The following is a 22,740-nucleotide window of genomic DNA, read 5'->3' on the forward strand; positions in this document are numbered from 1 at the left end:
CATAATAATTGAGTTATTCTATGACTGAGAAGTAACGTTTTGCACCATTGAGAAAATTATTAGAATGACTTCGTTGGTTAGATTTTGATCGTTTTCATGCTTTATGATTTTTGTCACTTTTCAATTCGTGTCTGTCAAGGGAATCTAAGTATTGTCTTAGTTATTCTGGGCGTTACTTATCATAAGCGTCTATGATTATTTCCCTGATATTGGTTGAATACGAAGAAAACATTTTGTCACTTTAGAGTGACTTCAAAGAAATAAACATCGCAGGTAATACATACTTTCTTTTGTTCATTTGAGTTACCAGGTTCCGAGTCAAGACACGTTCTACAGGTATTTGATTTTCTACCATCTTTGACCTTTAAAATATGTGTGCGGCGCTTCTACGATAAGATGCACAAAATCTTTCAAATGAAAACTGAAACCATTGACCCAACTATTCGTTTAATAGAACTGCAACAGATTTTAACATTTTATACAAATATTACAGTAACTAAATACAGTTTCAATCTAAAATTTTTTATGTGTTGTGTTGACACTATGAAGGGCTTGCGATGAAAATGTCGGAACATTCAGAATCAACCTAAAGTTTACCAATAATATAGGAATTCCAAAGATAATAGAACCGGAAATCACCAATGTATTGGCACGAGTAATGATAGGATTGGAATGTTTTAGAAGTTACAATAACTTAATGACGAATTTTAATAGTAATATATTTCAATCGAGAAACTTTTTAATGGTTTTTAGTTTCAACAAATAAGTATAGACTTTTCAGCTGAGAGTAATTTGTAAAATAGTTTTGTTCCTGATACAATAAGCGATCTTCAACGGTGTATTACTTTCAATAATGATCATTATTAGGCCATCAATAGTACTCAGAAACACAACCACTATGGAAATTGATGTTGGTTTTATTTTACGTCAACCACTGGTGATGACAAATGATGACGTTATGATGGAGTAAATTTCTGTGCATTACGATTTCTATCTTGTACATTATGATGCATTAGGTGTCCCCTGACAAACGCCAATCCAATAGCCTATAGCTACAAAACTTTACAATTGCTAATGCAGAATATAAACTATTGCAGTTCAAATATTTGTTTAGATTAGGTTGAAAGGTTACTAAACAAGCAGTTGGCGATTGGCCATCTTTTGCGCATCTTTTAAATGCGCATGCGCATAACATTCACTTGAAGTTAGTTTTATTTGGGAGCTGAACTAGTGCAAAAAGCGCAGTGTTGTTTCAATACATAAAATTCCAAATAGACGAAATATTTATTTTCCTATTGAAAACACTTTTTCCTCACCAGAACACAATTACTATCTCTTGACACGCGTTTAGCTTACCAAGTTAGCATCATCAGAAGATGATTAGGCCTACTCCTTGAGGAGTATGCAAACAGTTTGTTATTCCTCTTGAAGATGATCACTTGGTGATTGAAACTTGCAGCACTACAAATTCCGAAATACGCGGCGTTACTTTGATGTAAGGTACTCAGAATTATTATCCATTAAAGGTCGAAAAAACGATTTCCTCCACATAAAATGACTTTCCTTCAATATTTGACCATGGTGTTCCTCAGATCTTATTTGATTCAATTGAAGACCGAAAACTTGCTATGTTTTTAACATTTCGGTTCACCATGAGGGTATAAATATTGTTTCAAAAATGATTTATGTCTGACCAGATTCTAGCAAGAAAAAGTTAGAATCGTGATGTCTATTGTGACGAAATTGGAACGTAATTTTTTTAATATCAGAATGGTACAAAGATCGTTTAAATGAATTTGAACCAGGAGTTGTAAGTTCAAGTATTATTCTGATTCATTTTTATAGTCGATTGTTTACGGATGGGATGATCACTAAAAATTGACTGATATTGGTAGCCCCTTGAAATATTTCTTTCAAAATTGAGAGCGTGCAAAGGAAGTTCCTAAAATACTTATATCTAAAAGTTGATGGTCAATACCCCACGAGAGGCATCGATCATAACATTTTGTTGACACGATTTGATATGACATCTTTGGAAAATAGGAGAGTTATCCTTGATATAAAATTCCTGCATAAGTTCATAAACAACAATATCGACAGTACCGTTCTTTTACCCGAGATCAATTTCTCAGTACCAAGAAGTGAAGTTCGACACAATCTGAAATTCTATTGCGAAGCATCACGCACAAATGTTATGCTACAATCATCATTGAATACTATGTGCAGTAGCTTCAATAAAATCTGTGAATATTGCGATATTCATTTCGACTCTCTGAACGCCTTAATATCTTCAATCCACAATCACTTTTAATAATACTATAAATGACATTTGTGTCAGTACTGCTACATTGCATGATTTGTGACTTTTTGTGTTATATACTAAATTTTTCATTCCTCTTTCGAAATTCTACTTATGCGAATATTTTATATATACTTTGTTTTAGCATTTACTTTTATACATTTCTATATTCCATTATTTTTAATATTTATTTCATATATACTCTGTAATAATAGTATTTTCTGTATATGGGTACTCCTGTTGGAAATAAATCCCTTTTTTCTGTTTTCATGGGTCGGTCCTGTATATTTGGAGAAAACTCCATCAATAATAAATGAATGAATGTGATATTTTCTGTACTATCACCCAATGTTTCTTGTCCTGATACGAATTTTTAAAGAATGAGTAGAACTGCTGATTTACAAAAAAGATTTTGTTACATATGATTTGCTGTTACTCTACTTTGACAAAACTAAAGAAAATCCTCAAAATACAAAATTATCATTCTCAAGTCACGGAATTCAAAATTGAATAAATATCATGAAGTTCTACATTTTTTGAAAAACTATTCTCGATTAAACGGAATACAACTCGAAAAGTGAATGCATTCATTTTATCCTGTTTCTCTACGCATTTTAACTACTGTAGGTAGTGTAGGTACTTTGATGTAGCGATGTATGCTATATGTCACAAATTATGTGGACAATTACGAAATGGACAGTGTAGAATTTTACAAACGTATGTCAAAAAAAACCATTATAAGGAGGCTGCCATCAATGAGAAATATCCTTTTCTTCAAGGACAATCAATCCTACGTACAACTACAAGCATTCAGTTATATTCGAGGCTTATTTTTATTTCGTTATATCAAACATTTCTTGATTATAGACTCATATACATTTTTTGCAAAATATGTATTGAATGTCATTCATTAAATGAATATTATAGAATTAAATTAGAGTGAACTTCTTGTACATCCTATTCTGACCAGGAGGAAAATCATAAAGGAGGACACATTGCCATGGAAAAAAAAATATTTACAAAAAACCGAACAATATAGAAATACGTCTTATTCGGTTTACTGTACGTTTATTATAAGCTTTCTAAAATAACGTTCCCTGCAAGTGGCCGTCGATAGATATCTCTCGAAACTTTCACCATCAACACTGGTGTTCCCCAGGGTTCCATATTGTCTCCAACTCTCTTTTTATTGTATATCAACGACTTATTGGAAAAAACAAAAATCCAATATATTGCTTTGCTGACGACAGCACAGTTGTTTCGTCATTCCATTTGGATTCCAGGCACATCTTCACCAGCAGCAGGAGGTTTCATATCTTAATGGGGATCTAGAAGTGATATAGAATTGGGGTTAAAGTAACCAGGTTCAATTCAATGGCACAAAAACCCAGGCATCGATTTTCTCCATGAATAATGTTAGGTCAGACTATTCCGCTTTCTGCTTCGATAAACTTGTTGGGGGTTAAAATGGACAACAATATGTCTTGGAACGATAATATCGCTGGAATTGCAAAGACCGTTTCTCAAAAGCTTAGAAGACTGTTCCGAACCAGAAAACTGTACACACCTCAGCAACTCTTGATGCTTTATAAAGTTCAGGTCAGACCTTCTTTGGAGTATTGTTCTCATGTATGGATCTCTGCCCCCAAACATACCCTGAAGTTGCTGGATTCTATCCAAAAAAGAGCCATCCGCCTGATTGGAGACCCGAACATCACGTGCTACCTTGATAGCCTGGAACATCGAAGAAAAGTTGAAGATTGAGCTCTTTACTATATATACTTTCGCAGGAAGTGTTCAAGTGACCTGGCCCAAATTATTCCACCAAGAGTGGTACATACCAGAAATACGCGACGGAGTGTTGCTGATCATCGTTTTGAGGTTCAACTCAGTACACCTCGAACTTCACTGTTTAAAAACTCTTCCATCTGGAGAACTGCGTTTATGTGGAATACACTTCCTGAGAACGTTTTTCCAAATGGATTTAATCTCCAGCGATTCAAATCCAATGTGAATTGCTACTTTCGCACAGGCACTGCTCTGAGAGCGCCTTAAGGATTTTTCTGTAGCTTGTGTTTTGTCCTTAGCAAAAAATACAAATGTTAATTGATTAGTATTGTCTCAGTATGACGCTTAAAATTTATTTCAAAAATTGTATTATCAATAATGAAATATGATCGGTTATAAAATGGAAGAGTTATATTTTTAGGACTGACTAACTTTTGGGAAAGAAAGTTTTTGGCTTTCTACTACTCCATCTTGTTGCAAAAAAATGTGGGAATTTTCCCACATTGATTACTTCCCGAATTGATTACTTCCTTCCTTTCTTTGGAAGATTCCCACATTTTTTTGTAATAAGATGGAGTAGTAGAAAGCCAAAAACTTTCTTTCCCAAAAGTGATTAGTTATATTATTTTCATTTGAATTATATTTTGTTGTTGATAATGTAATAATGTGATCATTAACAATATAATTATGTTTTATACAAAAAAAGAAGAAGGATGAGGGAGTCTTCCAAAGTATTTCCTATAATGTTATCCAATTTGGTACTGAAGAGCCTTAGGGCAAGTGTCTTAAGGCGAAACATCGGTGTATACCAGTGAGGATGGCGGTGTTCTATGCAGTGCAATTTGTTACCATTCATTTAAAGTAGAACTCATGTGAATGATATGTGACTTTTATTTCACAACGAATGTTTGAAATACAAACTGAGTAGAGAAAAGTATCTTCTGTATAATTCAGTGTTCATATAGATGTATTTGTTTCGAAAGAATTTGTTCTTTCGTATAATTCAATGTTTATATGAAAGTAGCTGTTTCAGGAGGACTTTCTTTCAGTTTGTGTCTGAAAGTTACTTCTTTGCATGATCTACGCATCCATGTATAGAGTTACTTCCATCCTTTCTTTGGAAGACTCCCTCATCCTTCTTTTTTTGTATCAAGATGGAGTAGTAGAAAGCCAAAAACTTCCTTATTCACTCCTAAAAAATATAACCCCTTCAATTCAAATAATTGTGTTATTATTATTAACTGTATTATTAAAAAATGGAAGATTTTTACAATTTTGTAATCTAAAAAGATCGCTGTATTTAAAAGGGGGTCCAATTGGTTATTACTCGATTTTTTCCGGAAGTAATTTGGTTTCCCTACACTATATACTCAATATTTTTGCAAATTTTTACAAGTTGATAGATGGGAAAGTAGGTTTTTTTAAATAACTAATATATTATCTTATACTTATCAATTAAGAATATTCGTTTCAGCATTAAGTATCTCCTAACGGCTTGAAGTTTTGAAACTACTCAAATTATCAATATCCAAACACTATCTTCAAAATCTCATCCGTTTTCAGGTATTTAGTAACAATATTAGCAGAGTTAAAACATGTCATCACTTCATTTTCACTAATGAAGACATCAATGCTATTATATATCATATTGCAAATGCTATTTGGCTAGAAAGGCCATTGACCTTGAGTCTATTAAGTGTTTGGATCGCCTAGAATAGACATGTTTTAATGAATATTTCGCACTTTCTTCAAAACATGTATGTAACGCATGTAAATTTAATCGAATGCAAACACAAATGTAACTAGCGTTGTATAAGTGAAGACCGTAACATTGCATAATTCGAAAAAAAAGTATGTCAGTACGCCATTGCTTTCATGTGATGCCATATCTCAAAGAAAAGGTTTGAAAGGTAAGGAAAACCCCCCTGTTTCAGATGAAGATTATAGTAGGATATTTCTAATGTGAATGCCTGGTATTCTCAAACCACTGAAATCATTTAGTGAAAATGTGATGCCATTCAATAAACACCCTCAAAACACCTGCAAGAGGGAGTAGAGCGGATCGCAAAGGATCGCTACATAAAAATAGGGTGGAGGGTGACTGGGAAGCACAGACGATACCGTTTATTATTGTAAAAACGTTCCGGGATTTCTTTGTGGACTATTCCAGTTTCATATTGTTTACATTCAACAGGTGCTGTCCATACGCTCTGCTGTAGGATAAAATGGAGTCGAACAATCTACCACATGGACTTTGAATGACAATTCATATGACATAGAGATTTGAGTTGAAATTTTTACAAAGGTTTGCAAAAATCTGTGTACCCAATCTAGTTGAGGCTGAGATGGTTAGTTTTCAAATAATTGAGAATTACTGTGTGGATGCAAATTTATTTGACTACGTTTTATGTGATATATCGCAACAATAAAATAGAAAGGCATAATTGAATGTATACATTTTGACATAGAAACTTCAACTGGTAAATTGTGAGGTTTTTTAATTTTATGATGCAATTGACCGATACTTGGCCATTGGCCATATCGTATTCAAAAAACACTTTATTGTAAGATTTTCTCTGAAAAGTTTTAGAAAAATGCATTACGTGTTTCGCCATACAATAGCCATTGTATGACGAAACATGTTGCGGTTTTTGTAAAACACTCAACATTGATTCAAAACAATTTCTGAGAACATATGCTATAAATGTTTTATAATACCGTCTCGGAAGAAGCATTAACTAGAATGAATAATTTTTTCACAGTTATAATAGGAAATATTTCAGAAAAATACGACAGTGACGAAAAGAAAAAATCTAATTTTCTCAGCAAGTAAAGCGTGGATGTAGAATGTACTTTTACATTGATATTGGGATAAGGCTAACCGCATGGTTGAATACTAAATACCTAATAGTAATCTCGTTTTATATTTTTCACAATTTTTCATCAGTAGTTTTCTCAAAATCGAGTAAAAACGATGATTGTAACGTCACTAATATTTGACATGGACTTGGCAACACCGGAAAACTTATTCATATTGCATAATTTAATTTTCTTCTTCTTCCTGTATTCTTGTTGTTCTGATTGTGCGTGTGACATTGTCAACTTGTTTTTGAGGTTGGTTTGGTGGTTAGTTCCGAAATTAGGACTTTATTGAACGGTTATCTCGTATATTCAATTATATACTTTTTTGAAAGGGGAAGTGAGTGTCAATTGGCCTCACAGTCAGTTTTGAAACTTTTATTTTCCTTCCAAATGGAAGGAAATAACCATTTTCTTATAGAAATAATGAATAATATTGATTTTTTGTCAGAAAGTGTAAAGGTCTATTGATATCCAATTATAGTTGATAATATTTTCATATTGAATGTGGTTGAAATCATTATTCGATCTATCACGATCAGTACTCACGTCAAGTTTCACATATTTTAAGACTTTTTTGGGGGAATTTTTACTTCTATTTACTATTCTTATGCCCAGGTAGGCTTATTCAGATACCTCATGATTCTCCATATTGCTTTCCCACGTTTTGACTTGTACTTGTGATGCATTGTTTGGAACCTTTGGTGTAGTAATGCATATTCCTGGAGTTTTTTCTCAACACCAAATCGTTATTTTAACACTTCGACACGTGTTATGATTACCACGGGATTATGTTCAAGAGGAAGATCAAAAAGCTATCCTTATTTATACCATAGATACCTGTTCAATATCACAAACTGTTGAGTGTCCTTAATTAATTTTACAATGTGTCCTTATGTAATAGTCAGGTAAATCTGATAATTGAAATATTATAAGCTATATAAAATTAATTTCACATATTGCCTTATCTACTAGTCTCAAATAAATGTACAATATGTCCTTATGTAATAGTAAGGTGAATCTAATATTGAAGTATTATAAGATATATAAAATTAATTTCACAAATTGCCTTATCTCCTAGTCATAAATCAATTCCTCACTTGGTGATTGAAACACGTGTCGAGGTGTTGGTTTGGTGTTGGAAAAAAACTCCAGTAATATTCATGACTTGTACTGTTGAATTGTTCTAACTGTAGAACTCTCTGAGTGAACAATACGTTGGACACTGGTATTATTCGAAAGGTTGACCGGCTCTTCAGATAACTTTCATACAATACGAACTGAATTTGCTTTGTGCAAGGATCTTATTGAATTAGTATCCGGATGTGTTTTAGTAGGTACTGACAAAATGACCAATGCAAAAATTAAAATTGGATGAAAATTTTTACCTTACAAACCGTCGTTTGAGAAATCCCACTTGACCTCAAACTGAAATTTGTGAAAAAACAAAAAAAATCCCAAATGTGCCAAATTTTAATACCAAAAATCAATTTTGCATTGATTTCTGGAACCGGGACAAGTGGGAATCTCATAGGTATAAATCTGCATTACATTATATAAGGTTGAGGATGAGTCGGATAACAATCTTAACGTCGTGAAGTGATTTGATTTGGAACTTTTTATAATTTTTTTGATTTCATTTGTAATTGTTAATTTTTTTTAATTATTGCTTATTTTTATTTTATTGTAATTTCATTTCACGTTTTCGATTTTATTTTGTTTTTTCAGAGATTTCAGATCACATTAGAATCATATTAGACAATGAAAATCCGAACTGATAAAATTTAGGATCGTACCTCTTCTGTTGGCCAGTGCCGGTTGTTGCTGACGCAATTTTCGGTACATTTCGTCCATTTCCTCACAATAGAACTCTGCTGACCACCATACAGTACCCGTGGACTTTTTTGGTGGGTTTTGGCCTTTGGGAAGTGCCTGGATGGCTCATCGGTATCCAAACACTGCCCAAGTCTCCTGTTGTCGTCGAGGATCAACTTTTCATCACACATGACGATCCGCTCCAGAAGCAGAAGCAAAGCAAAGAAAAACAGACCCCGAAACGTGACGATTTCTGTCGATCGTTCAAATCGTGGCACACACACTTTTCGAGACTTTTGACCTTCCGAATACGTTTTGAAACATCAAAAACCGCATAGGAGCTGACACTCAGTTTTTCCGCTATTCCACGTTCCGTTTGTGATACATCAGTCTCCACCAGGGTTCTGAAATCCTCGTCCTGGACTACTGTAGGTCGACCACTTCGGGGCTCATCTTCGAGACGCTGTTTTAGTCCAGTCATTTAAGGTTTTATTTGCGGAAAAATTCCTACTGAGCTGAATTTTGGTATACACCTTCATTATGGCGTTTTAATGGAGATGTGAAAAATTAACATCGATATCGTGCCGGCTAAAAAAGTAATAAGGGTCAAAAGGTCACGAAAATCAATTTTTCGGGAATATCTCGCGACCTGTGGCTCGGAGGTCAATTAAGGTCATTATAAAAATTAGTTCTCATACGATTATCTACAAAAAATGTCTTTAGCATTTTTCTGTAAAATCAACCGTTTTTGGACTAGAGCGCTGAGAAAGTGACTGCATTATGATGATGCACTCGTTTCCGCACCATCTTTCAGGTAGAATGCAAGGCGCGTTTTTTTACATGGTTTCCCCCGTAGGCATAATCCATGAACTGTAATAAAAGGTTTTTTTTATTTTATGCTCAATCATTTTTTATTTGTACATTGAAAAATAGGGAAAAATTTTGTATATAATTTTCTTTTATATTCATCCGATTTCAAATTCATCGAAAGTTGCTGACACAACATCGAGTGGACCCATTACTGTATTTAAATCAACATCTTCATCATTTTCTTCACTAGTGGACTCTACGTTTAAGGATGACTGACCACAACAATGTCCACAAGCTTTAGAACATCTTAATCAAATTTTTTTACATCCACATTTGCTGCCACAACCTTTTGTACAATTACAAAAGATTGTGTTTAGTAGATCATCGGGTGCTGGTGGCAATAAAGTTGTTATTGTTTGTATTATATTATTTTTCAACTACCAACCCCACTGTTCTGGATCTATTTCTTTTCCTAGCCAGGTTTGTATTTGATAATAGACTCGATAAATATGCTGTTGAGCTGCTGAAGAAGTGGTTGGTAATAATTGAAATTTCACAGCTGTGCTTTGTCTTGTTAGTTCAACAAAGCTGCAGTATCTGTAATTGTCAATTGAATTTTTTGATTTTGGAGTACCGTTCATTGCTAGTAGAAAATGTATTCCAACATTGACAAGGGCATCTCGAGCGCAATTTTCTTGTTGGAATATTTCTGCAGAATTGTGTAAATCGGGTCTTTTTTCAAACATATTCATGACTTTAATTTTTCCTTTACCAAAAAGTGTTGAAATTGAGTCACATCTGGTCATAGTATGTAGAAACAGAATATTTTTCTTGCAGTGTGGATACTTGTTGAGGTTCTCAGTCGAGTATATTTTTGTTTCAACATTGTTTTTTCTTGGTTTCTTAAAAAACATGGATGTAGGTTGATCAAGTATTTGTGTGCGTGCTATGAGAAGTACCAATAGATCTATGTCTTCGCCCACGATAATCATAGTATTATTCATTGATTTTTCAATTGCTGTTTCAACTATCAAGACGTCAGCATAATCACGTGATTGTCTTGTAGAAATACCAACTTTTTCGAAATTCTCAATGAGCATTTCAATTAATTTTCTTTTGTTAAATCGATTAGATAAAAATTTTTCTTGACTGATAGGAACTTCCATCGATTCATTGAAGTGTACTTCACAAGATGTAGAAACAGCTGCGGTTCGTCTTAGTTGTTTCATCGCTTTGATATTTTTACTGGTATCGGAGTAACCATCAAAAATGACAACAGTATTCTGACCAAAATTGTTTGATAAATAATTGATATATTTGTTAATGATAATATTGAATGTATCATTTTTTTGCCATACAACACGTTGCATAAGAAACGGAACATCAGCCAGTGAAGGTCATTTGTATTATATATAGTAGATTTTACTAAGTTCCGAAACCTCTATGAGTATATTTGTCACAATTTGTCACAAAACGCCCGACCAGAAGTTAGAAGTTTTAAGAAAATTATTTATTGAGCATAAAATAAAAAAAAAAACCTTTTATTACAGTTCATGGATTATGCCTACGGGAGAAACCATGTAAAAAACGCGCCTTGCATTCTACCTCAAAGGTGGTGCGGAAACGAGTGCATCATCATTATGTAGTCGCTTTCTCAGCGCTCTAGTCCGAAAACGGTTGACTTTACAGAAAAATGCAGGAGACATTTTTTGTAGATAATCGTATGAGAAATTATTTTCATTATGACCTTTATTGATCTCCGAGCCATAGGTCGCGAGATATTAGCGAAAAACTGTTTTCGTGAAATTTTGACCCATATAACTTTTTTGCCGGCACGATATCAATGTCGATTTTTCACATCTTCATTAAAATGCCATAATGAAGGTGTATACCAATATTCCAAAATTCAGCTCAGTAGGAAATTTTCCGCAGATTGAAGTTCAAAAAACCTAAAATGACTGGATTATTTTGGCAACGCTCTAGTTCATTTTGAATTCGTAGAGAAAAATTGGCCGAAAATTGTTTAACAACATCATACAGTCATAGGCTGAAAAGAAGCAAAAAATAAAAATTTGGAAAAAAACGAACTGTATCAATGTAAATACTACAAAAGTCTATCGATCAGTATATACTACGACACAGTAGAATAAATATTTATTGAGATATGGAGCTATAAAAACAGATGACATTAAAACGGACAAAACATTTGAAACGACCTAATACAAAATAAATGATTTGTTTGGACAAGAGAGGTTTCTAAAATAACTGAACCATTTAGGATAATCAAAGCTCTTGACTCAGTTTTCAGGTGTTATATGATTCAACAAATTGGAAAAAGAAAAAAAATCATCTAATTTCACAATGAAGTGAATTTATCAATATAAATGTTTCATTCAGTTAAATATTATTCATAATTTATATGCTGTACGGCTCATTTATAGTAAAAATAGTCATTCTATTCATCACTTGTTATTGTTGTTGCTGTATTTTTTTAGTCTGACCTGATATACTCATTTAATTTGCATATATCCATAAAATGTAACCATTTCCTCACTTTTTCAGCACTGTTGCTTATTTCATTATTGTGGCGTGTTTGTGTTTTCTTAACTTGTTTTATTTCAAAATTGAATACCACGTTCATGTGAATATGTGGCCAAAATTTCATTTGTCCGAATATACCATGATTCATAGCATAACCCTGTATTAGCTTTTCCACATCTCTCAATGTGAGTCATTTGATCTAATTTTGGAGTACCTCCTGGCTAAATTTATCTTTTCTTTGTCCACTGACACACTAATAGAACGTTCAAGACCTGAAGAGATGATCCTGACATAAACAAACCTATTATTAAAGATTTTTAAAATAATATTTTTTGAAAAGTCGCTCTGGTTTTCTGCATAAACCCGATCTTTTGGTTCTTGACTCCTTTATTCAAGTTTTGGGAATCATTATTCTAGACCTAGACAGTAGTAAAGAAACAAATTACAATAAGAAAAGTCCTTGTAATGGGGATTTTTTAAAGTAAAGGCTTTTTAAAGTTAGGACCAGGATTTTAATTCGATAATTATTAAAAAAAAACATTTGATAAATATTTATATTTGATTGAAAATTTGAAAATTATGCTTGATTTCTGAATGAAAATTCAGATCAATTTCTGATATGTATTGATTCGCTTGAAAATTATGATTACTCACCAAGTTATACAGTAATATTTAAATGATTACGATTAAATTGTGATGAAAAAATTTTGATCAGAAAATAAAAACTAGTTTTCATACACAAATCAGTCAATCAATATATGTATGTATACATCATTATTGTTCCGAAACATTTTTTTAATATAGAATCGCTTTAATTGTGCTACGCAGGGTCCTGTTTGAAAAGGCGTTTTCACTCCTGTAGTACATCTTCAGGGAATTAATTACATTCCCGGTTGACACCTGAGCATTTAGAGAATAAATTCTTCCAGCTTCATGTAGTGAGGTTGTTTTTATTTTTTTCTGAGCCAAAAGTTCATGAATAGAGATGTTCTGTTGATAATCTGTTTAAAATCTGTTTTTCCGTTAATCAACTGTCGCTCCCATACGAACGGCAACTCTAAGAAGTTGAGAAATTTCTACAACCAGATAAATATCTGGTCGAGGCGGAAATCGAACCCACGATCTTCCGATCATGAGTCAGGTGCACTACCACCGCGTCCAATAATAGTTGATACCAATATTTTTCCACTTCCGATTCAAAATATCTCATAAAGATAACACAAGAAATTTGTTTCTCTGATATTGAAAAGTATTAGGAACTCGAAAATTATTTTTATTTTTCACCGTATGACTTTGATATAATAATAATGATCAGGGTATGATTTTCACACTAATCATATATTGATGAAAATCATTAAGTGATTTTTGAAAATTCCAGATGAAATCGCATCTGATTTTCATTTTCTTGATTATCGATTTCAAACCCTGGCCAGGTTACTCCAGGTTTATCACAAGAAGTTGAAAATCGAAACGGTTCAATATAGCCGATAATTAGAATGTTTTCTACAGAATATATAAGTATTATATATATATATATATATATATATATATATATATATATATATATATATATATATATATATATATATATATATATATATATATATATAAATCAAAAGGAGGAAATTCGTGGACATGACACTCAAGAAATATGGAGGCAAACCGCGGACACGTGTTTCTGGCTATTGGCCTCATCAGCGCGGTGCAGCCAATTGCAAAGGTGGACAACAACTGGTTACCGAAAATGGAAAAAAAAAAAAAACATCACATATACACGGTGTCACCAACAGGAGCCAACCGCACATTTGTGGTTTCAATTAGAAGACCCAGCATTCCCAGGCATCATCTAACATCACCACGTAGGCAGCTATAGCTACCTGCGTGACTTCCGGGTCCAGGATATAGATACAGAGATATAGATATTATTGAGTGTGTATGATATAAATCAAAAGGAGGAAGTTCGTGGACATGACACTCAAGAAATATGGAGGCAAACCGCGGACACGTGTTTCTGGCTATTGGCCTCATCAGCGCGGTGCAGCCAATTGCAAAGGTGGACAACAACTGGTTACCGAAAATGGAAAAAAAAAACATCACATATACACGGTGTCACCAACAGGAGCCAACCGCACATTTGTGGTTTCAATTAGAAGACCCAGCATTCCCAGGCATCATCTAACATCACCACGTAGGCAGCTATAGCTACCTGCGTGACTTCCGGGTCCAGGATATAGATACAGAGATATAGATATTATTGAGTGTATTTGCAAAAAATAGTTTTTTTAGAGTATGTCTTCAAATGATACTGTGTAGGATTGTATAAAGGCTATTTTCTGTTTTTTTTTTTGGTCGTGGTTCGAATAATAGCTTTCACACAGTTATCTCCGGCCGTGTAAAAACAATCTGTTGAAATCTATTTTTCCTTAACTAGCTGTCGACCCCTTAAGAACGACAACTCTCAAAAGTCGAAACTTGTGTGAGCTAAGGACTAACGAGGTCTTACCTTTTAACGTGTGATTCCTCATATTCTTTAACTACACCTCACGATTTGATCTCCATAAACTTTATTTGAAAAATATATCACGACATGTTTCTCTAACATAGTAGCTTCTTCAACAGTGATTTGAATATTACAAGTTGCTTCTTACATTAATACTTATATACCAAAGGTAACTACATTTGGAACTACCTCCATGAAATCACCTAAACCTCTACAACTCTTGTATACCTGAGGTACCTCTTCAATTATGATTACCTGAAGCATATTATCTCACTTTTACATCAATAATAATACTTCCTCGGTTTTTTCTGAAAACAAGTTCAATAATGGTGATCTATTAGAATGTTAGAATTTTTAAGTTTAATAATTTCCATTGCTTTCAAATGATTCAGTTTCAAACCTTTATTTTCTATGTGTAAAACTTCGAACTCTCCGTTAAAGATATAATTTTCTTCTAAAAGATGATTTGAATATGTTGAACTTGTTTTCTTATTTACATAGCTCATATGATGTTCCTGGATTCGATTCCTAAATGTTCTGCCAGTTTGACCAATATATACCTTAGGACATGTTCCACACTTTAATTTATATACCTACTCCTGATTTCTCCTGATTTGGATGTTTTGTCTTTATTATTTTAACCAACTTTCCCAACGTATTACTTGTTCTATAGGCAATTTCAATATCACTTTTCCACAAAAATAAAGCCACTTTTTCCGTTGTTTGTCCAGTAACGACCGAATCAATCAGATAAGTGAAGATTATTATTTCAAATTTAATATACTTTTATTTATTTGACAATTTACTTCTCGACGTTCTAACAAAAAATGTGGGATTAAATCAATTAACCGTATAAATGTTTTTACGAACTATCATGTCAAGAACAGACTTGCCTCTTTCGCGGACAGAGTTGTAGGAAAAAATATTTTTTTGTTACCCAATGTTCATGTGAAAGTTGTTTTTTCGAAAGGCATTTTCTTTTGTATACTTCTTGCTGCTGTTGTTTTTTAGATGCTTTTTCTTCGCGTTTGTTGAAAAATACTTCTATGTATGATCTACCCATTTTTTCAAAGAGTTTATATTGATGAAAGATAAAAGAAACCTTTGGTGTAGAATGAATCTAAAACAAACACTTTTCCCAAACACCAGAACTACAGTAACTTAATCTCCTAAAGACGCCAAATTGGTTGATGAAACGCACATCGAGAAGAGTATTGCAGTTCTGGTATTTGGAAAAAGTGCTTTCTTGAGTTTATTTTTAGAGTTATTCAAGTAACACTTTATTGTGAGATTCTCACTGAACAGTTTATAAAACCACAACTTGTGTTTTACTATACAATAGCTTATTCAGGCATGTTCAAACTGACTAAATTGTTTCATACAGTTCAATGATTTGAATCATATGGCCTTTTTCCACCTAATATTAGGTTGTTTAAAATGTTTTTTCCGTTTTTATGAGTCTTTTTTTCAACTGTTATATCTCAGTGAATACTCATTCAATTCAATCGAAATAAGCGCCATTCACTTTTGCCAACGTAACACAAGTCGGTTGATTGCGTCAGCATCGAAGTTGTGTTCTCGGAATTCGATGAAGTCCACGAAGGCCGTCTTTGGTCCGGGTTGGCGATGGTTCTACCGGTGAGAAAGTTATCTTAGTGCTTGAAAAGATGGTAGTCAGTTAGCAAGATGTCTGGAGAGTATGGTGGGCGAGGCAGAACTTCGACGCTCAATTCGTTCAATATTCGGACAGTTATTTGTGAAACGTGCAGACGGACGTTGTCATGGAGCAGGATCGGATCGTTCAAATACTGAGACATTCACTTTTTCAGCTTTTTGACCTTTCCAATATGATTTCACCCATTAAACCGCATGGGAGATGACGTCCAGTTCTTCCGCCATCCGACAAGGTACTCAAATCCTCGTCCTGGATTACTGTAGGTCGATCACTTCGGGGCTCATCTTCGAAGCTAAAATCTCCTGAACGAAATTTCTCAAACCATTGTCGAACAGTGCATTGCCAAATATCTGGTTGATTTTTCGGGTGCTTTTGTTCAATTTGAATTCGCAGAGAAAAATTGGGCCAAAAGCGCTTGACTACGTCATGAAGTTGAAAAGAGGCAAACAATTAAAATTTGGAGAAAATGAACAGCAACAATATATAAGTACGAAATTTTTGAGATATGGAGCTACAGAAACACAAGACATCAAAACGAATAAAACTTTTAAAACAACCTGATAACTAATAATTTTCTTGAATTGACATATAATGAATGAAAATAACCTGAGTTAACGTATAAACCAACGGTCGGCAACAGGCGGACTGCGGAAAGTCAAACATCGGATCGCCAAATATTGTAATGTGTTATATACCAAGTATAGAAAATAATATGTAGATAAGGTATACCATACCTTTATTAAGTGAAGTAATATTTTTAAGCCACATAGAATTCAAGAATTCAAGTATGTACTTATTCGATTTCAAGTTGCCTAGTCAACCTGTTTCACAAGTACCAACAACTGATATGGTTTTATTAGTTTTCTATCTACCCTGTGTGTATTTGTGTTTGTGCGCGCTTGCCACTATTTTGTTTCGTTGAAACAAGCGCGAGCGAGTATTTTAATCGGGGGTGCGGGCATGTGGACGGGGGAAGCAGACTGTCAGTCGTAGCGCAAACCGCGGAGCAACCATTCATTCGTTTTGTGATTTTTCGCGTTTTCATAATATTTTCGTACATTTACTAATATGGATTCTAAAAAGCGTGAAGTGGACAGTGAAAATAGGAGCTCTGGCAGAATGGACTGAATAATATTGTTTTACGCTGCCTAACAGGCCTCAATCGTTCCAGTGTGCCTTATATGCAATAAAACTGTCGCTATTGTTAAGAGTGGCAATTTGAAGCGACACTTCGAAACAATCCATCAGCAATTTCACAAAAACTATTCTCTTGGCAGTAAGGCTCGTAAAAAAACACTTCATGCTTATCTCACTTCTCAAAAAAAAGCACAAAATTACTAGTTCGCTGCATAAGCGAGCAAGAAAAATCTATAGAAGAAGCGCTACGTGTACCTATGCTGGACGCTTAATAAACAGCAGAAATCATTTTCAGATTCTGAGATGGTGAAAAAATGCATGTTAGAAGTACTCACGGCATAAAGAAAAAAAGATGTCGCTGCATTTCAAAGTATTTCATTATCAGCTAAAAACGGAATTTTTTGCTGCTGATATTAAAGACACTCTTCTTGAACTTCTATAAAAGGCACCATGCTGCGCCATAGCACTTGATGAATCATGTGACATTGTTGATGATGAACAAATGTATATTCTCGTAAGATTTCTTGATATTGAGTGTCAGATTTTTAGGGAAGAGTTGCTAGCAATATTGCCGATGAAAGGTTACACTCGAGGAGAAGATTTATTCAAGGTCATTGATGGATTTATTACTAAATCTAACATTAGTTGAGATAAAATGGTGTCGCTTTCAACTGACGGGGCCCCAGCAGTGATTGGCAAAGAAGTAAAGAGAATCAGCGATAAAAACTCAGGTCTAATATCGTATCAGTGTATAATTCACCAGGCAGCCCTTTGTGGAAAACTTAGTGCTACACTGAAAGAAGTGATGGACAGCTTAGTAAAGTTGATTAATTTTATGAGATCTCATTCTGCTCTTCAGCACGACAAAATGTTCGTTGGATAAGTAAAGGTCAAGTTATTGAAAGTTTCTGGCAGATAAAAGAAGAAGTAACTTCCTGTTTACAAAACTTCGATAAGGAGGGAGCCAGAAAGCACAGACAAGCGTAATATGCTGGTCGTGGCTTTTTTAAAAGATATTTCCAAAATTCTTCAGTGGATACCGTTTTATATATTTGCAGATCAATTATCTCTACTTGAAGTGATGCCTTTGGCGGCCAAATCTGTCCATTCTGCTGCTACATCAACTTCAAATAACGATTCAAGAAACAGATATAGCTTGCCCATCTTTAAAAAGTCTTGGAATCTTGTAGCAAATTCGTTCCTAAGATCGGCCAGAAATTTTACAAACGCTGCAATGTCTTCTTCAGAGTTCTTTTTATATATTAAAGAATTGTCGGAATATGAATAAATTCTTGTCTTGCAATATATTTGCAACACAGAATCTCAAGGAAATGGAAAATTAATATGTGATATGATACAAAACGTGTCTGTTTTTCGTCGCAAGCTGGATATCTTTGATATCATTTGGATATCATTTGAAATAAATTGTTTCAAAGGACCTTTTTCTTCCAGTTCGAATCTGAAAGAAACTCCTGGACGTGATCTACACATTTTTACAACGATATTTCACGATGTTAATATCTTTTTTCAGAAGTTTCCTACATTTTTCGTTCGAAGATGGAGATGAAAAAAGCCAAAACGTTTTTTTTTGAAAAAAAAATCTCTTCTGAAAATGTTCACTTTTCATTTTTCAATAATTTTTCAAATCCACGTACTGAGATTATCAAAATAATTCCTGCATTTACATGTTGTTCCTATCGACAATCTGAATAAGGAATTTTACTTTACTTTCATTTCACCATATCAATTACTTGATACCAATCAATGAATAGGTATACATTTAATTAGGCATTTCCATAATATGCATAAATAAAAGAGTTATATTCCGTGAAATGCCGTTTTTGAACGTTTAGTTATCTAACGACTGCCAGTAACTGGATTTGAAAGTTACGATGAATAAAATGTCAGAAAAAGAAGTTTTGAATCTCAAATCAGATACTCTACAAAGTTATCAGAAAATGCTCACTAACAAAACTATGCCTATCTATATCAAGAAATAGGAATAAAACGGTATAATCATGGTAATAATAATGATAATAATAATAATAAATGTCGGGGAGGAACGCTGACACGAATATGCTTTCCACGATTGTACTTCTCCCGACAACAGGGAGGCCGCAAATATTTGAGTTTGGAGTATCTACATGACAGAATGGTACTGAATATAGATTGCAATCTCATCAAGAGTTCAGATACTCTTCTTTGCTTGGCCCGTAACCATAAAATATCAGAAATTGGAGCGTTTTTTCTTGGTGCAAAAAACTATCAAGCACCCACCGCCATCTGGCCAGAGTTTTTAACTCTTCGCTGGACGGAAAGCAGCCGATTCCGGATTGGTTTATCGAGGACCGGATTGTTTCCATTCCTAAAAGCGAAGATTTATTGATTCCAAAGAATTACATACAGATAACATGGCTGAAGTCATGTTATTAGTTGTTTACGAGCATCTGATACAAACGAATACTCACCGTAGTTGAGCGAGAGCTCGAAAGGATATATCGTCGGGTTACAAGCAAAACACACTAAGTCTTTTTTTTATTTTTGAGTTATTCACACCATCTTGTCACATTTCATGAAATTTCTTTATGGTAAAATCCACCAAGTCATTTGAGATCTTCCTAGTACATTATTCTGCAAAATTCATATTTCCATTAAGTCACCAATTACGTATTTTGTTCTGGCAAAATACACTAACTGACTTAATGTACATTTCTTGTAAGCATATTGTACGGATGCCAGACAAAATGCTGACTTAATGTATTCTACTGGATAAATAACTCGTTGGGTCCTGCGAAAATATATTGTTATTTTAGATTGAAATTACTGGGAAACGGTTTAGTTTCTCTTCTGTAATGGGATAAGTAGGTTGTTATATACACCTAAAGTCAGATGTTCTAATTAATAATAATAAACTGCATTATTTTATTTATTTATATTCTCTTTGCAGACTCCACCGCACAAGTGCATCAAGCAGAGTCAGATAACAGAACTTTTACGACATTAACTCCTGTGAAGGCAGATGATTCTTTTCAAGGTAATTAATATTTATTATATAGGTATTGGAAAAACATGTTTCTCGTAATATGTACTTTCGCCGTTTTAAACTTTTAATGTACTTTCGAGAATGATAATGATGCGTGCTTTTAACAAAACTAGAAAAAAATCGTTATTTCATAATGTTTTTGTTATTTTAGATAATCTGCGTCTAGGACAATCGCCGCAAGTTATTCCTTTAGAATCAAGGCTTGAGCGTACAACTGACGACGTATCTTCAGACTGTCGAAATGTAGCAGATATACCTGTCCCAATCAATATCCCGTCAATGAAATTTGGTTTAGATGTGAATGGCTTAAATGATCAGTGTTTTAGTAACCAAAGCAACCTCAACTCTGCTCAAAGTCCAGATGTACCTGGACCTAGCTATTGCCAACTAGCAGGATATAGCTCAGATTTGGAAGACGATTCTTTAAAAGGTAAGGACTATAAACCAGGAAATGATGATGGAAGTTCAACAACAAGTGAAGAAAACAACAAAAATGAAGAGTTTAGAACTGAAATGGTAAAAAAACGAGCTTAAAAAAGACCTAGATGGAGCACTGCAAGGCCTTCAAGGTGGAAGAGAACTACTGAAAAGAAAAAAAGAAGAACAAGGTCAACCCTATAAAAGTGTAGCAGTGTAGTGCCGTTATAAATGTACGAAACATTTCTTTGAAGACGATCGAAAGGTATTGTCCTATAAATAACAAAAATGAGGACCAGAGGGGAAATGTTGTGAACTGGTTGGAAGTGAAATGATTCATTTGTTTGAAGGTAATTGACAATGTTTCATGATGAATTTCACTAGTTCGGACTACCATTGTCTACTATATAAAATGATTTGAAATCCCTGAAACAACTAAAAAAGAATAATTAAAAATGAATAGCTGAAAACTTAATATAATTGTTATTTTCAGCTATTCATTTTTAATTATTCTTTTTTAGTTGTTTCAGGGATTTCAAATCATTTTATATAGTAGACAATGGAAATCCGAACTAGTGAAATGCTACAAATATGATAAGCAGTTGCCAAACATAGTTCAGTATAAGTATGATTTTAGTGATAATATGACCAAATTAATATTGGATTCACCAAACGAACTTCGAATCGCAAAACTGAAGAAAATAACTTTGAAGATATAATTATTCCGCGGTTATATCAAAGACAATTACCGATCTCGGCTGCTAAGAAAAAAGATCTTCTTAAGATTTGCGATAGAAACGTTATTCCGCCGACACTACGTTACTGGTACAAAAATTTGCCTTGTTCCTCCTCTGTTTTGGATGTAACAACCGAACCAGCTGAAAATGATACTGACCAAGAAGATTGAAACATGAACTAATTCAATTTTATTTAAAATAATTTTAAGGATTTCGGCTTTAAGTTTGCTTTTATTACCATTCCTACATTATTACTTATCCTCCAATGCTGAGTATTTTTACTTTTGATAATACATAAATTAAAATAAGTAAAATAAGACTATTTTTTTATAAATTACACGTTAAAGACACTAAGTCTACCCTTACATGTAAAGTACATTAAGTCAGTGCATTGTTTACCAATAACCTCGAATAAAATAATTTTGACAGGTTAAATTAAGCTGCGTATCCAGTCTTATTACTCCATACATATGTAAAATATATTTTAAATTCATAAAATAGAAACAGAAAATGAAAAATAAAAATCTTTCAAGCCAAATTACTCAAAAGTACATTTTTTGACTTAATGTATTCTGCTTGTAACCTGAGGATATGAGCAGAGAAGGTGAAAAAGAGGAGTTACTGAATGTAAAGAGAATCTACTTATCGAAATATGTGTAACGCAGTATAAGCATAACCTCACTATGACCCGGATCGATTACCGTAAGGCATTTGATACAACGTCGCATGAGCTCATCTTGCATTTGGTCAGATATCTTGCCGTACCCGACAGAATAGTGGGATGCATTGAACAACTGAAACCACTCTGGTGGAATCGCTTCACCATAACATTTCGTCAGGCTAGAGTCCAAACAGGGTGGGACACTTTCATAAGTAGTGTATTTCAGTCTCCTTTTCTTCTGCAGCTCACTATTGCCATTATTCTTTGCCCTTAGAAATACTATAGGGTATAACTGGAAACCGGAGGCATAAAGTCACCTATATGTTTAATATGGATGATCTTAAACTGTATGCCTCTGGAGAAAAGGATCTTCATCAGTCCTTGAGGGTGGTGAAAAAGTATACGTATGCTATCGGTATTGTAGATGTACAACAGTGCATGAAACGTATAAAAAGTAT

The 22,740-nt window shown here is 33.8% G+C and overlaps 1 protein-coding gene across 3 annotated transcripts in view; it reads left to right on the forward strand.

Moving 5' to 3' along the window:
• Window positions 1-22,120, forward strand: part of LOC141486776 (uncharacterized) — a 69,815-nt gene extending 47,695 nt beyond the window's left edge. Inside the window, exons 2-4 of one of the 3 annotated variants that reach the window (XR_012468032.1) lie at window positions 20,372-20,458; window positions 20,619-21,234; window positions 21,522-22,117. Coding sequence is in view for 2 of the 3 variants with exons in the window: in XM_074185312.1 (XP_074041413.1) it covers window positions 20,372-20,458; window positions 20,619-21,001 (470 nt within the window). In the remaining variant the exon portion in view is untranslated. Of the gene's footprint in view, window positions 1-20,371; window positions 20,459-20,618 lie in introns of all 3 variants that reach the window. The other 2 variants (XM_074185312.1, XM_074185314.1) reach the window with 2 other exon arrangements.
• Window positions 22,121-22,740: the final 620 nt, after the last annotated feature.

Source organism: Leptinotarsa decemlineata, unplaced genomic scaffold (assembly GCF_025532065.1).
Source record: "Leptinotarsa decemlineata unplaced genomic scaffold, Ldec_3_MD MMD2_tig00026369_RagTag_RagTag, whole genome shotgun sequence".
NCBI lineage: Eukaryota > Metazoa > Arthropoda > Insecta > Coleoptera > Chrysomelidae > Leptinotarsa > Leptinotarsa decemlineata.